Raw genomic sequence first — 14635 nt, 5'->3', positions numbered from 1 at the left:
CAAAACCAATTATCAAATATCTTGGTTATTTTATTTAAACTTAAACTTTTTTCTAATTAATATGAATTACTTATATATTATATCTAATTCATATTTTCTAGTATAGTTTGATTTCTCTGCTATAGAATGTTATCAAACAGGTGATATGAAACCCTGAATTAAACCTGAACGAATGAAAGAATTATTTAAACAATTACACAACAGAGACAGACATTGTTACAATATAACAGACATGTAGATGCATACCTTTATATTACCATAATATATGAGTTAGGTTCATGTATGAATATATGAACCTAACTCCAGGCAGCAGCGCCTGCTTGAAAATGAATTTGTCCCTGCTGACGAACCGACGGGCAGAAGCGGCGGCGCATGCATGAGCAAAGACTCGGCGGTTTGACACATGTGGACAAGATGGTGGGGATTGTGGGTGAACTGCCAAACAAAGGGAAGGATCACTATCCTAACTGTGTTAGCACTGAAATTAAAGCAGAATTTGGTCGTTCATGCTGGTTTATGAATAAATGTAAGACAGGACTTGATTCAGAAAAAGTCAAACATTTTAAATGAAATGTTGTGTGGGGCGGGAGGGCACTAAGTATTTCTAATATCTCATCACATTTCATCATAGTCAAAGTCACAGGACCCCGACGTTGATTAGAATAGTGTCACCGGTCTTTTTATGTCTAGCACCAAGTGGGACTTAAACCTTGAGCAGAGGCATCGAATGAGCGCGCACACGGCGAGCTAATAAACATGACAGAGACATGAGACGACAAACATCTAATCTGAACCTTTTACTTTTCTCTCAATCCAAGCGTAAGTATGAGGATGTCTTCCAGTGTTACATAAAACAAGGAGCCTCTCTACCTGCAGTGCATCCGAGAGTCAGGCATGATAATCATCGATTCTTTCTCCGTGCTACATTCATTTGAGTCCTCCGAATCGCCCCTCGGCCCTCATTCTGTCACAGTGCTGCCTGTCGTGATGTGTGAACCCTAATTTCATTTCCAGGCCTGAAGTGTTTAACCGTTTGGTCTTGCATGTGTCGGTTGACAGCTCATGGGATGTGGCTGTGTGAAGAACCGGGAAGCGGACAATTTGGGCACAGCTCCGTTCTCTCCCTCCAGCCCACGAGAGAAATGGCTCAGAAGGAGGACGCACGTCAAACTAAGGGTAATTCATTATCCTGTTGGCTCATTTCGCATAGAGATACTTTTTTCCCTTAACATAAATGCAGATTCATGGCTACTCAGTTAACTTTCAATCTTTTATGTGAACACATTTGTGAAAATTTAAACAAAGATCTTTGGCTTGGACACCAGATAAATAACTTGAACAGAAGTTGCCCCTCTTTCTAGTGTTTTAGTATTGTGAACTGTGTGATCAGAGACCTACATTTATTTAAATACTCCCACACTGAACTAAAGCAAGCAGACACGCACAATTACTTGATGCTTCTGAGCCCCGCAGAGTAAAACCATCAAGGTCATACTGCTATACACAGAGTGCTTCTTTTATCTGCCATTTTCTAAAGCCTACAATTTAGTGGCTGCTTGCTTTTGACAAAAAACAAGTCCCCTGGTCCTGAATACGATTCACTATGCAGAGATTTAGAGCCACTACGTTCTGTTTCAATTTGGGCGCAGACGCCTCTGTCCCGGCATAGAGATGCTATTCAAAGAGAGCAGGCGTGTAGTTGTGATCGTCCTCGCCCTGGTAAGAGGGGGTTCTCACGGCTGGAGAGGGGCTAGTGTGTGGCTATTTTATCTTGGGCAAGCGGTTATTTCGCAGGTGAGTGTTGTCCCCAACTCGTCTCTTCCACACTTTGTCAGTGAGCGGATTGCGGTGGTGAGGTGCATCGGATTCAGACAAAACACCATGAAGAGTACCTAGAAAACTGCTTCTGGTAGACATAAATAAATATCACACAGTGGCTGCGATGTCTTTGGATTGTGCCCATTTGTACTCATATGGTTTTATATTTAGACTCCTCCCCTCTGCCTTAGATTTAGACCCTTTGTTAAATCCTCGCCAGAATTTATTGAATCTGCAAACACAAAATGAATTTACTTCTTAGCTGCCCATCAAGTTCATACGGTGCACCATCAGCATTCTTTAGGAGTCGTGTTCTGGGCCTGCTCCAATATTCACTTTTAAGAAATGTGTTCATCTTCTCTATCTCTAACTCTTCTGAGCTTTTGACGTCACCTCGTCATCTTCCTCATTGAAAAATGAGACTGGCTCTAGAGCATCACATAAGCACCAAACAAAAGCCATGACTGAACTGTGTCTTGTGCTCTCGCTCTCCGCTGTAGAACGTCACTGCCAACCACAGGGTGAATGATGTCATTGCCACAGAGGACGGGCCTCAAACTCTGATTGGTCGCTTCATGTACGGCCCTTTGGACATGGTCACTCTGACTGGAGAAAAGGTGGAAAATAGCAACTCGGTTGTTTACGGCAAGCTGAGGTTTGTGTATACAACACTTACTCCCATCTCCAGGCCGTTGACCACCTCTGCCCCTCTTAGGTGGACATCCTGCTAATGACACAGCCGCAGTCCGGCCGATGGGTGTACTTTGACACAGATGTGACCAACAGCAGCGGCAGAGTCACATACACGATACCCAAGAGCAAGAAGCTAAGCCTGGGAGTCTATCCGATTAAAATGGTGGTCAAGTAAGCATCCGTGTGGCGTGCTGCATTTTCAAATGAGCTGATGAATCCCGTGAATCAGCCGTCTCTCCCTCTCCCTTTTCTTTCCCAAGGGGCGATCAAACAAGTGCGGAGGCCTACCTGACCGTGTTGCCGCGGGGCATGGAGTGTGTGGTCTTCAGCATCGATGGCTCTTTTGCTGCTAGTGTGTCAATCATGGGCAGTGACCCCAAAGTCCGCCCCGGAGCCGTCGATGTCGTCAGGTAACCGGCCGACGCCCCCCCCCGCTTCAGAGATTGAGACTTGTTGTGTGCACAACGAGCACTTTAACCATTTAAGAGCGTCCTCTCCGGGATTACGCCGCTACTGATGGAAGACGAAAGACTTGGAAGTGTGTGTTTGATGCCATCTATTTACGTGCAGGCATTGGCAGGACCTGGGTTATCTGATCATCTACATCACCGGCCGCCCTGACATGCAGAAGCAGCGCGTGGTCTCCTGGCTGTCGCAGCACAATTTTCCCCACGGGATGATCTTCTTTTCCGAAGGCCTGGTTCATGATCCCCTTCGACAAAAGACCATCTTCCTCAGGAACCTCATACAGGAGGTAAGCTGCTGTGTTCAACCCTTCGTCCTGACATTGTCGCTCTTTTGCAGGCTCGCAGCATTGTGGCTTTAGGTTGTGCTGCATCAAAATGCCGCACTCCTCTCTGACTGAATGTTGTCTCTCTCGTCAGTGTCACATTAAGATCAACTCTGCTTACGGCTCCATGAAGGACATCTCTGTTTACAACATGCTCGGACTCTGCCCCTCCCAGATTTATATTGTCGGCAGACCTTCGAAGAAGTACCAAAATCAGTGCCAGGTCATTTTAAATTCGCTGTCTTTCATCGCTCTCGTTAGAAGGATTTCAAAACATTTCTGTCTGCCTATTGTACGTTTTGGTTTTCCGTCATTTGCCGACATATTTGAACTACTCTTCTTATTTTCTTAACCCTTTCTCTGTATGGCGTCTGTAGTTCCTCAGCGAGGGATACGCAGCGCACTTATCAACCCTTCAGTTCGGCCACAGAGCCAGACCCAAGAAGTCGGCTTCGGTGCGTATGGTGCTGAGGAAAGGCTCCTTCGGCCTCTCGGCCAAACCCGACTTCCTGTGTAAGCGAACTCACCTGCGCAGGACCATGTCGGTGCAGCAACCCGACCCGCCGTGCACGCCCAACCCCAAGCCTGAGCGGGCTCAGAGCCAGCCGGAGTCAGATAAGGACCCCGGAGGAGGAGGGGGAGGAGGCGGGCAAAGCACATGGGGGCGGTCCTCCATCCACCGAGGAGACACCACTCCCTGACGTCGAAAAAGAGACGGAGGGATTGCAGGAATAAAGAAGAGGAGAAAAACAAAGTCGCTTAGTGTCGAGGGCTAAGGTGACATTTTATGTTTAAATATCTGGGTTTTGAAGGAGCAGCGTGTAGGATTTTGTGGCATATTTCAGTGAGGTTTACATTTGTAAAATTGAACACCCCCCTCGCAATGCAACATTGCAACTTGTTTGTGTCTTTGATTAGACGTCCTCATGCAGCCTCCCACTGTACAAACCCGCTTTCTTAAATCATCATAATTTTAGATTATACAAACGGCAAAATAGATAAACTGAACTGAATTGGCGGAAGGGGTGCAGAAGACAAATATAGGAATGAAATGTGCAAACATCAAATGAGGTGGGGGTAGTTGACTGTGCACCTGTCCCTTTTTGTACATCATCATCATCGCCATGCGAGAAGAGAACGTCTTCATCTCTTCTGTTAGAACCTGGCTACGGTTTTCTTATGAGCATCAAAGCAGTGAAGATTGTCATAATCCAACTCTTGGAAAATGCCTCAACAGCCTGTAACGTTGGGTTTTATTTTTTCCCACTCAAGGATGAAAACGGTTGTTGAATAATGCAGCCATTCACCTTTAATCTCGCTGTGTGGTCTGTTAAGGCTTCAGGAGATCAAGGCTTAGCAAAACTTTGACGCAAATCCAGATTGATTTTGCTCGCTACGCTTGAGTGCCGACAAAGTCGATAAGATTATGTTCTTCGATGCCACAATGTACTACATTAAAATATTACTTTGTATTATCACCAATTATGATTAAAGTCTGAATGCACAGAAGAAGACCAGCAGAGCAGGAAAGTAACGAACAATGAATAATTCTTCTGTAGATTTAATATTCCTGTGGCAGCCTCAGTCGGAGATGCTATTATTAGCAGCAGCTCCCTTTGGACTACTGAATGTTTGTCCACGGTGATGATTAAGCCTACTGCTGAGCTAAAACTGCCCTTCCAACCCTGAAATTGACGTATTTCCATTTTGAAAATATAGTTTGTGCAATTATGGAAAGTAAAGTTATGTTGGCCTGAGAGCCTTCTAGAGCCGAACAAAATACGCTTATCAGATCTGAGACACTTCACTAATTTTCCTCTCTCTTTTGACAGCGTCACCTCTGGCACCAGGTAGATATGTACATTGGATCCTCTGCTGGTACCCCTTCAGCTCAGCTTTACCTCCTGCTTGGTCTTCTGCACTTTTCCGCCTGTTGGGCCCTTTTTTCTTGTGACCCGCTTGGTGGATTCTGTCACTTAGTCTTGGTGCCTGAAATCTGAAGCGGTTCCCCAGGGATGGCCAGGATTTTTGTGAAATTCCCCGTCGTGTTAAAATGGTGTATAACTGTAAAGTAATGTGCTTCAGATAGTGGATATACTTGTTTAATTCTTCTAAAACACACACACACACACACACACACACACACACACACAGAGACAGTTTCAGAGGATGGAAGATGTGGTGACTTCAACACTCAACACAACAGATTCCCCAGTGCGATCAGACGTGCTGACAGGCGGTCGCGTTGACTGACTCCTACAGTAACCCTCCACCCATGTAAATACAAGACGCAGGTCATCCCTCTTTGGGCCTCGGGACACAGAAGCGCTGTGACATTTAAGTTCCAGCTGCACAGATCTGGAGGTCTGTGAGATCTGCGGCTCCGATGAGCCGACCTCGCTGACCTCGGCGGCCTCCATTTCACTTGCACTGTAAGATGCGCCTTACTGGCTGGTTGCCCCCCTTTTGTTTCCCTCCACAAGTCTGGCAGAAAAGGACTTTCGACAGCCGCCTCAGATCGGGTCCACAACCGCTGAGGCGCGACTCGGCCCCTGAGGTCCCACTTGCACTATGGAAGTACGACGCAGTCGCTCTCAATTCAGCGGCGGGCACTCGCTTCAGAATCAAAGAGTTCTATTTTACTGTATTTGTAGTTTGAGTTTTTTTTAGTGCAGAGCGTGAACTGTCGCTGTGTTGTTGGTTACTGTAACTCTGAGAAGATTAAACTCAAATAGTGTGTAGGTTTGACCAAAAAATGTTTACAGGTTGACGGAAACGGATGTAAAAAGTGATCAGAACTTGTTTATACACGTAATTAAAATAACGGCGTAATTGTCATCATTGGAAATGTTAGATTAGTTGCTTGATATTTGCAGATGCTTGTCAGTTGAAATTCCTCCAGAATGCCCTTGTATCCATTGAATTTAGCTGCACTGCAAACAATGGATTTGTGATTAAATTTGATGCCATCTTGTGCACTCGGGGTGGAATTGAATATGTTTAAAACTGCAAGAAAAACATATTTTTCTAAGAGGAAATATTGTAAATAGAAATATTTTGTGTATGTATGTTTTTGAACCTCGTTGTTTGACTCGTTGAATAGTTGATTTTGGCCTTAAACTGCATTTGATGTTGTGCAAAGATATTTATTTGAATTTGTTTGACCAAAGTGTTGAGTTTCTGACAAAGTGCATTGTATCAAGTTGGTATTTTTGCTTTAACCTGTTTTAGATACTGTATACAGTATGTGTGCATGTGCGATCGAGTGTGTGTCTTAAGTATTTGTCGTGGAGTTGTATTTACTGTGAACGTGGAGAAAGCTGTGATGATGAACATATGTATCGGTTTGGATTAAATCACTGTGTCGGAGGATTTCTTCGGCAAGGTTCTTTAACCTGCTGGAAAAATGGCTTTTGAGTTCTCACATGGTCTGAATAGCAGAGTGGATCATGTCAGCCAGAAGGGAGCAGCCTTGCCTTCTTCGTTTCCTGTCTGTACGCACTAGGTGGTCCGGTAATTAGCTGCTTGATTTCCACTACTAAGTATGTGTGATTAGCTCTGTAATTGCAGCGCTTCGAATAGCATTACTTGGTTAATGTAAAATGCATACCACATTTAATTTTACATTAAGCTCAATACTGAAAAATTGTCCCCAAGCATCAAAATGGGATCATCCCAATCAATACAGATGCTATAAGTCTGTATAACACATCATGATTTCTCCATGACATACACTGGAAGAGTGAAGTATTTATGCTGAGCGGCATTTCAGTGCACTGATGATGATCTAACGGTCAAATGGTAAATTTTCTGTGCATGTTATGATTTCATATTGTTAATCAATGGCTCTTAATTGTCATCTTTATGATACTCTTAACTAAATGTTTACTAATTTGTAAACAGGGATGAGTAAAAATGTATGGTCTGAATTTCAATACTACACATTGGAGGAAATCACAGAAAAAATGGATATATTTTACAGTGTAGAATAATCTATTTAGCGATAGGTATGTGTTTTTTAATATATTTAAATAATACATTATCCTCTCACTTACTGTAATTGATGTTTTCAAATAATTAGTATTCACCAAGTCAAGACTTAACTATCGGGTATAGACTTAACTCGCCATTTATTAACAATTTCTTTGACTGAAGTATGCTTTGATAAGTTGACTGACATATGTGAAGCTCCTTTTGACCAATGAGGACGAAGCACCTGGTTTCATTATTAGTCGTATTGTTTTGTGCAGATCTCCTGTAGTAATAAACATGTTGTTGTGTTTATTGGACTCAGTCCGTCTTTCATTGTTGCATAAATAAAAATATTTCACATTCAAGGAGTTTATTTTTACTCCAGGGTATTATTTCGAAAGGCTTACTGCGTTAGAAACTCTGTGTTAGAAACCTCTCTGCAGCTTTCCCTTTTTTTCGATCACCATTCACTGAACAAACCTGACCTGAATTAATATCGGAATCAGCTGATCTGGTTCGATTGAGCACAGAGTACAAATATTAGGGCGACGGGCTTTTTCAGCGGCGATGGCCTCCTGCTGTCTCACTTGACCGATAAATGGGCTTCAACCCTGTGCAGATTGCTAGCAATAAAAACGTCCATCCATTGTCTCTCCGGCGCTACACCACAGGCAGCAGTACGGGCAGCACAGATCTTTAGTGGTAGACAAAGGTTGAATCAATTAGTTACTCTGATTCGGAGCAAATGTGACCTATTTAGACCCTCGATGAACACCATAGAAAAATGTATGTTGTACTTCGGTATGAATTACATTTTCAAAAAGCCAGCCGAAATCTCCTGTTCTAGAAACCCACTGAAGGGACAAAGAAAACCGCTCTATTCCTGTAGTCAATTTATGTTATTCCAAGACTGTCAAGGGATCCCAGTGCCAACTTAATGAAATTATTCCTAAAAAAAAACTCCATGGGATCAGCATTGATTGGGCATGTGTGTAACTGGGTACCAACAAAACCCATTTCATTTATTTATCCTAATACTTTATCCTCACACAGATTCATTTGAAACTCACTCGTGATGCGTCAAAAGCAAACATAAAAAAACACCATAATACGTTTCCATCAAATTATAACTCAGTTTCTGTTTCAGTAGAAGGCTCATGTATGGGAGGGATATTTTGAGGATACAGGGCTGCTGGAAGTTTTCTTCTCGACAAATCAATTGTTTTATAAAAAACAATATCTTCATGGTGTCTTCATAAATGAGCTCACCAGAGTAATGTTGCCAAGTCTGTGGGTTGCAAACTAACACGGCCGAAGCTCTGCTCAGAAACAAGAGTCTGGATGGCAGAGCTTTGAGCTAAATGCTAACGTCACAATCACAATGCTAACATGCTGATAATTAACAGGTATAATGTTTACCGTGATCTCTATCTAAGTTCAGCATACAATCATTTGCTAATTAGCGCTTGAAATAAACAGGAGAGTTTGTTAAGACAGGAGCAGTAAACAATACTGGGTTTGGTGATTGCTTTATGACCTACATAGCGGCTCCAATAGGAGATAACTATTTAAAAAGCTATATAATAAATTAGATTGTTTTATGTCTTTTTTAATGTGATCAGTAAAGTTATGCAATTCATCCCTGGGCATGAAATGTTATGAAAAGAAAAAAAAAGAAGAAAAAAACCCCAGTTGTTGTACTATTCCATGTCAGCATGGTCAGAGGATGAGTTGAGGTAGATCATTATGGAAATTATGTAAGAGCGAGAAGCACGTTCACTGTTTAACTGCTGAGCATGCAGCTGCTTAAATTGTCTAAACTTTTCTCAAAATATTTACTCCGTTTACCTAACAGATCCTGACGAAATTAAGGATTTTATCAAAAACCAATGAATAGTATGTATCTTGGGCCGGTTAAAAGAGTTTTATTCTACACCAGGAATGGGGTATAATGAGCTGGAATTGTGATTCTTAAAGCTAGATTTAAGCATTGTGCGTAAAATATGGTCTGGGAACACTGGGAAGGAAATTGCTCCCATGTGAAGGGAAGGACTGCTGGTTTCTTTTCCATTATGATTCGCGAAAGGTTGAAGTCAGCTGTGATTTAAAACCTAGCAACCGTTTTTTGGCTTAATTTGTGCCCTTATTCTCCCTGTTGTCTGTTCCTTTGCTCCAAAGAAATCAGTCTTCTTTCTCATTTGTTTTTTCCTCCCTGAAAGTCACTTATCATCGCTGAGTCGAGGTTCTTTTTGTACTGTCCACACCTCCCTAATCATCTAGAGTTGATTCGTTATGAGGGATTATCAGGGATCTTGAACATCTTTGTCACTCGTGACAAAACTGTCTCGTGGACCAGCATAACTATACAGTTATAAAGTGAGGTTTAAGGGTGTGTCTCTCTGAGCAACATGGGCATGATGTCTGGGAAGTAAATTAATATAACTGAAAAAAATTGCATTGAAATAATTACTCCCACGACTTGAGTAATGAATATCTTACCGCCACACTTGCCTCTATCTAAAGCTACTGGGTATTTAAGGCCTTTTCAGGTTACAGAGTCGGAATCTTGTCAAGGATTAATGGAGCTAGCTCGTGAATCAATGTGTGCCGTTGTTGCAAGGTTTTTTTCTTTTGAGCGGATGATGTTGGAGCCGCGGCGGCCCCGTGTTTCTCTGATGCTCTTTTGTCATGCGATGAGCCGAGTTAGATGCCCTCCGACACCAGCATGGTCTGTAAAGCTATTGAAAGAGTAGAAGGTAATGCCTGTATAAGAAAGAAACCATCATCCCTGTGAGTCCATTCAGTTTACTGTCTGCAATAGAGAACTAGTTAGTTACCTAGCAGCAACGTAGCGCTGACGGTGACCTCCAGCTCTGCCTGACAGCGGCGTCCACTGAATCACCCTGATTGTTATTCCAAAACAGCATCGGGGTTTGATTTGTTCTGTGGTCTGGAAAGCAATATATGGATGCCGCAACAGCGACGGGGAACGCATTAAAACCTGAATAGATCAAGACGGCAGAGAGCCGGGGGGGCCTCGGGGGGCAAGAAGGATGCTGTAAATCACCGTCTGCACCTTCCTAACCAAAGGTCATTCCTGAGGTCCGCAGGTAGAGACAGAGATAGTGACGTGTACCTCTGGGAAGTTGGCATGACAACAACTCTGCTCTTTAGGTCAAGCCTGGTTTAACATATTTTATATTATATATTATATCTGTCTTGTTTTATATTCTGCACATTGTCATGTAAATTAATTTTACTTCGAAATAGCGGAAAGTAATTTCCGCAGCGCAATATTTGTCATGATTCTGGTTAGGAGGCTTAATGTAGTTGACCTCATTCGTCCGCTGCGGTGACACTGCAGTAAAAGGTTTCGCTGTTTGGTGGTAGTTTAGGAAATGACCAAAAGGATGCACTGCAGCCAGATTATAAATAGGTCTTCAGATCATTTCGCAGGGCGCAGCACCCGCTGGATGCTCGGACGATTTAATGCGCACAAAATCCTGTTATACCAGCCGACAACACAGGAGTTCCGTCTCTGAGAATATGGGAAGCCGCCGCCTTAGAATATTTTCCGGCGGGGGGGGAAAGTAACAATCTCTAGATTGCATTTGAGAAAGCAATTATCCAAAAGGCCTCCCAGAGCAGAGGGTTGAATGCAGGAGACACGGATCAGTTCTCAGCGAGTCATCAGATGTGACGAGCTGTGTCCTACCTTCACTTCTATCAGTAACCAAAGTCATGCATGTCTAACTTGGGACGGTTTGATGTGGCAGAGTAGATGCCCGAAGCTAAACAAGTAGCTGCATGTTCAGGTTAGTCTCACATGTTTTTTCATGTGTTTTCCTCCACTTTGGTATTTCCTTTAAATAAGAGATGTTATGTACGGTCATCTTTCGTTTAAGCTTTCCAGCTAGTGTGTTCCACTAGGTAGCTTATTAATGCAATATCTGTTTCACTCGCAGCATCGTGTAAGATGAAAATGAAAGAAAATGATTAAAGAGGAACTGCATGAAGAAACAGTGTGTGGCTCTGTGAGATTTCAGTTTCCCGGCTCTTAAATCCAAAGCAACATTTATTGAGTACAGAACCTAAAACAAGAATCAAGAAAGCAACATTTCTTCAAACTACAAAGGGACATAAGTAAGTGCCATTTCAAGCACTACTAAAGTGCCACCTATTCAAGATATAGTCTGAATAGGTGTGTTTTTAGTTTGCGACTCAAACGTGTGTCATGGAAGATGTGAAAAAGAGATATATGCATCTTTATCTTCCCATCCACCTGGAAACTGCATGCAGTGGAGCTGTGTAGAGTTGAACATCATTCTAGGAAGAAAAATGAGGTGTTGTAACTCAAGTAATGTTAAACCAAGACGTGTCTATAAACTCTGGAGATTAATGTTTAACCTTGAAATGAGCAGGTAGAGTTTATACATCATCTATTGTTTTGGACTGTGTAACTTTGCTCCGTCTCATGGACATCTGACTTTTAACATAAATGACTTTCTCCCGTCTGCAGATGGGTCAGGTGACTCTTTCCGCATTGTGAAATGGACAGAATGTGGCCTATATGTTCATTGTCAGTGGTTTTCCTCTCCTATGTTCATACACAGCACGATGCGCAATGTCAATGAGCACAGACACAGTCCTTTGAATGGAACTCCTCAGAAGCTGATGAAGATCAAAACGCGCCAGTGTGCATCAATAAAACACAGAAATTTGCATACAAAAAACATGGATGCAGAAATGATGACAATGTGATTCTAAAAATATTTGTCGTGGTTAGTTACAAAAAACTGCTGTTGGGCTGTTGTAATGAGATTTAGTAATGATGCGTGCTTCCAATATAATACACAATTAGCACATCGACAAAGTTCAGCTTTATCATACAGCACAGCCGGGCTCACTGATTGCTGCTCGTCCACAAATGGGACAAACCGCTAATCAGGGATAAACAAAAAATATTGCGCAGCACGAGCTCGATCGAAACTCACACACAGACAATAGCCGGACGTCCTTGGCTTCCTTAAAGGTGCCCTTTGGAGTTGTTATTGTAAACAAACCGAACCTCTTTATTATTTAATTCTGTATTATTCGCCCAACCCCTGTGTGTCTTTAATAAGGAATAAAGTGCCAGTAGGGAGAAAGGCAGAATAGGTACAGGAAAACAGACGGTGAAAGACACGGCTCGTGACTATACAAACTGTATTAAACATTTAAAACCGCAGCCTTCGGATCTTGGCCTCCTTGTGCTCAGGGAACAGAATCTTTTTACACATGACTTTCCTCGTGCAACATTTGGAACTCACCGTTGCTTTAGCATCTCCTTGTGCATCACGTTTACCTTAAGAATAGTTTTTTGAGAGATTGTTACTAATGTGTGTACTACTGTATGATGTGTAAGATATTACATAAACAGTACAGGACGTAATGCGTACTAAATACAGTTTATGATTCTCTCACAATGTAATGCACAAAGTAGATGGCAAAGCTGTTCACCGCTGGTGAAAATAATTGTGGGCAGTGGTGAAACAGCTTGATAAAAATCCAGAAGGAGCACATAAGAATACATATTTGTTATTCATAACTGGATTTCATTAATGAATGTGTTGTATTGAGTTTTTTCATTTAGTTTAGTCCGTTTTTTTGTGACTGTGTTCGCCAACATTTAGTCAGCCTCGGGGGGAGAAAGACAAAACTGAACTCTGTTGCTCTTTGTCACATGATCATCTATAAAGAACACCTATATGTTGGTACTGCTGTTGATTTATATTTTTTTCTCAGTAAGTCTCAGTGAAATACACATCACTCCCACAGAGCATCAATGTTTGTCACATCCAGATAAATATCAACATGTCAACATAAAAAAAAGCTGTGGCTTGGCAGAGACAATTAGAAGAAGTTGGGGATAAAGCATCGAAGACAATACTGACCCGAAGCTGTGGGGGAATATGAAGAGACATCCGATGGACTGCGTGTGAAATAACAAGTGACAGATACAAATCACTGGTGCTGCAGCACACAGCATCTGTGGCAGTCATTCCAACAGGCCGATTGATTTGGCCAACATGAAGCCTCGGGGGTTCGGGTTGTCTCACTAAGGGGAGCTCATTGCAGAGTCCACTCTGCAATGTGACTCAACAGAAGCAAGTGGATTGAGCAGGAATGCAACATTTTCTTTTCCCTGTTATCAGAGATGTATATACGGATAGAACTCACACGTCTTTTCTGATCAGGTCAAATCAATCGATCCGACAATAACAATCTTTTTCTTGCTCATGTTGTAGTTGACAATTTGTTTAATATTTCATGGCTGATTCTGGGGTTATTAAGACAATAACGTTTTTAGGTTAGTGCTGTATAAGAAAAAAATCATCACTGCCTAAATATGGGTAATACCTGCATTTTGTAGCATTCATTTTCATGAAACCATGCTGTGTTTCTTTGTCAAACAACATTGAGGGACAAACCGACTAGCCGCGCCATGGTCAGCCGGTCCAAAGCAACATCTGAGTGTGAGGAGAAACCTTGAACAGTTTGCTGGTATAAAGCGAGAAGAGATCTGAGGGAAAGGGAAACTTGCACACCCAATTCGCTACATTAGTTTTATTGTCTAGCTGTGAGGTGTCACTTTTTAACATGGATTCAACATGCACAGACACATTATGTTTTGAGTAAATTCTCACTCGACACCCGCGTAAAATCATCAAAACAGGATTTTTAATGTTTGCAAACAGGACACAGAGTTGAAAAGTCATGTGCCAAGCCTACTCACAGGTCTTCAATCATTTTTGGAGCAGGAATATATAGTTGGAAGATAAACATGGTAAAGTGAGCCTAGTGCAATAATCTCACTTGGTCCTTATGAGGCAGCTCTAAAATACTTTAAAGCACACAACATCTGAGTGTGTAATCTTATTGTTACACACATTTACACACAACCTTTGCCAAGTGAAAAAGAAGTGTCGCTCATAGAAATCTATGAGCGCGGTGATGCACAGTGTCTCCGGGCTGCAGACAGTTGAATGGGTTCTCTAGCTGACAGCAGCAGAGGGCTTTATCTCATTTAGATGTTGCCAACACATGGACTGGTTTACCTTTGCTGCTGAAAAAGTAAGTCAAAGAACCATGTCATGGTGCCAATGTTTCATATCCCTAAACACTTAAATGAACATGACAAGCTAAATTATTGGAGACTGATTTCACTTCTTTAAAGGAAACCTACCCCAGTCATTAATATGCAGGAGATGTTCATCATGTAATAATCATGACATCACTCCTTATGTCGGTTTGCACATCCTATCTGACAACACAGAGGTAGAACGAAAGCAGCTCATGGTTATTTAATATGATTCCCACAAT

At 42.2% G+C, this 14635-nt stretch overlaps 1 protein-coding gene across 2 annotated transcripts in view; it reads left to right on the top strand.

Annotated features, from left to right (window-relative positions):
- The window catches only part of pitpnm3 (PITPNM family member 3), a 54552-nt gene extending 46914 nt beyond the window's left edge, over nt 1-7638 (top strand). For both annotated transcript variants that reach the window (XM_040175588.2, XM_040175579.2), the window contains exons 13-20: nt 1060-1176; nt 2319-2435; nt 2534-2682; nt 2772-2921; nt 3082-3265; nt 3396-3524; nt 3679-4078; nt 5134-7638. In XM_040175588.2, the coding sequence (XP_040031522.2) occupies nt 1060-1176; nt 2319-2435; nt 2534-2682; nt 2772-2921; nt 3082-3265; nt 3396-3524; nt 3679-4002 (1170 nt within the window). In that variant the 3' untranslated portion in view covers nt 4003-4078; nt 5134-7638. The remainder of the gene's footprint in view (nt 1-1059; nt 1177-2318; nt 2436-2533; nt 2683-2771; nt 2922-3081; nt 3266-3395; nt 3525-3678; nt 4079-5133) is intronic.
- The last annotated feature ends 6997 nt before the right edge of the window (nt 7639-14635 follow it).

The sequence above is a fragment of the Gasterosteus aculeatus genome, chromosome 1 (assembly GCF_964276395.1).
Source record: "Gasterosteus aculeatus chromosome 1, fGasAcu3.hap1.1, whole genome shotgun sequence".
Taxonomy (NCBI): domain Eukaryota; kingdom Metazoa; phylum Chordata; class Actinopteri; order Perciformes; family Gasterosteidae; genus Gasterosteus; species Gasterosteus aculeatus.
The sequence above is the reverse complement of the archived record's forward strand: the minus strand, read 5'-3'. Positions and strand labels throughout refer to the sequence as shown.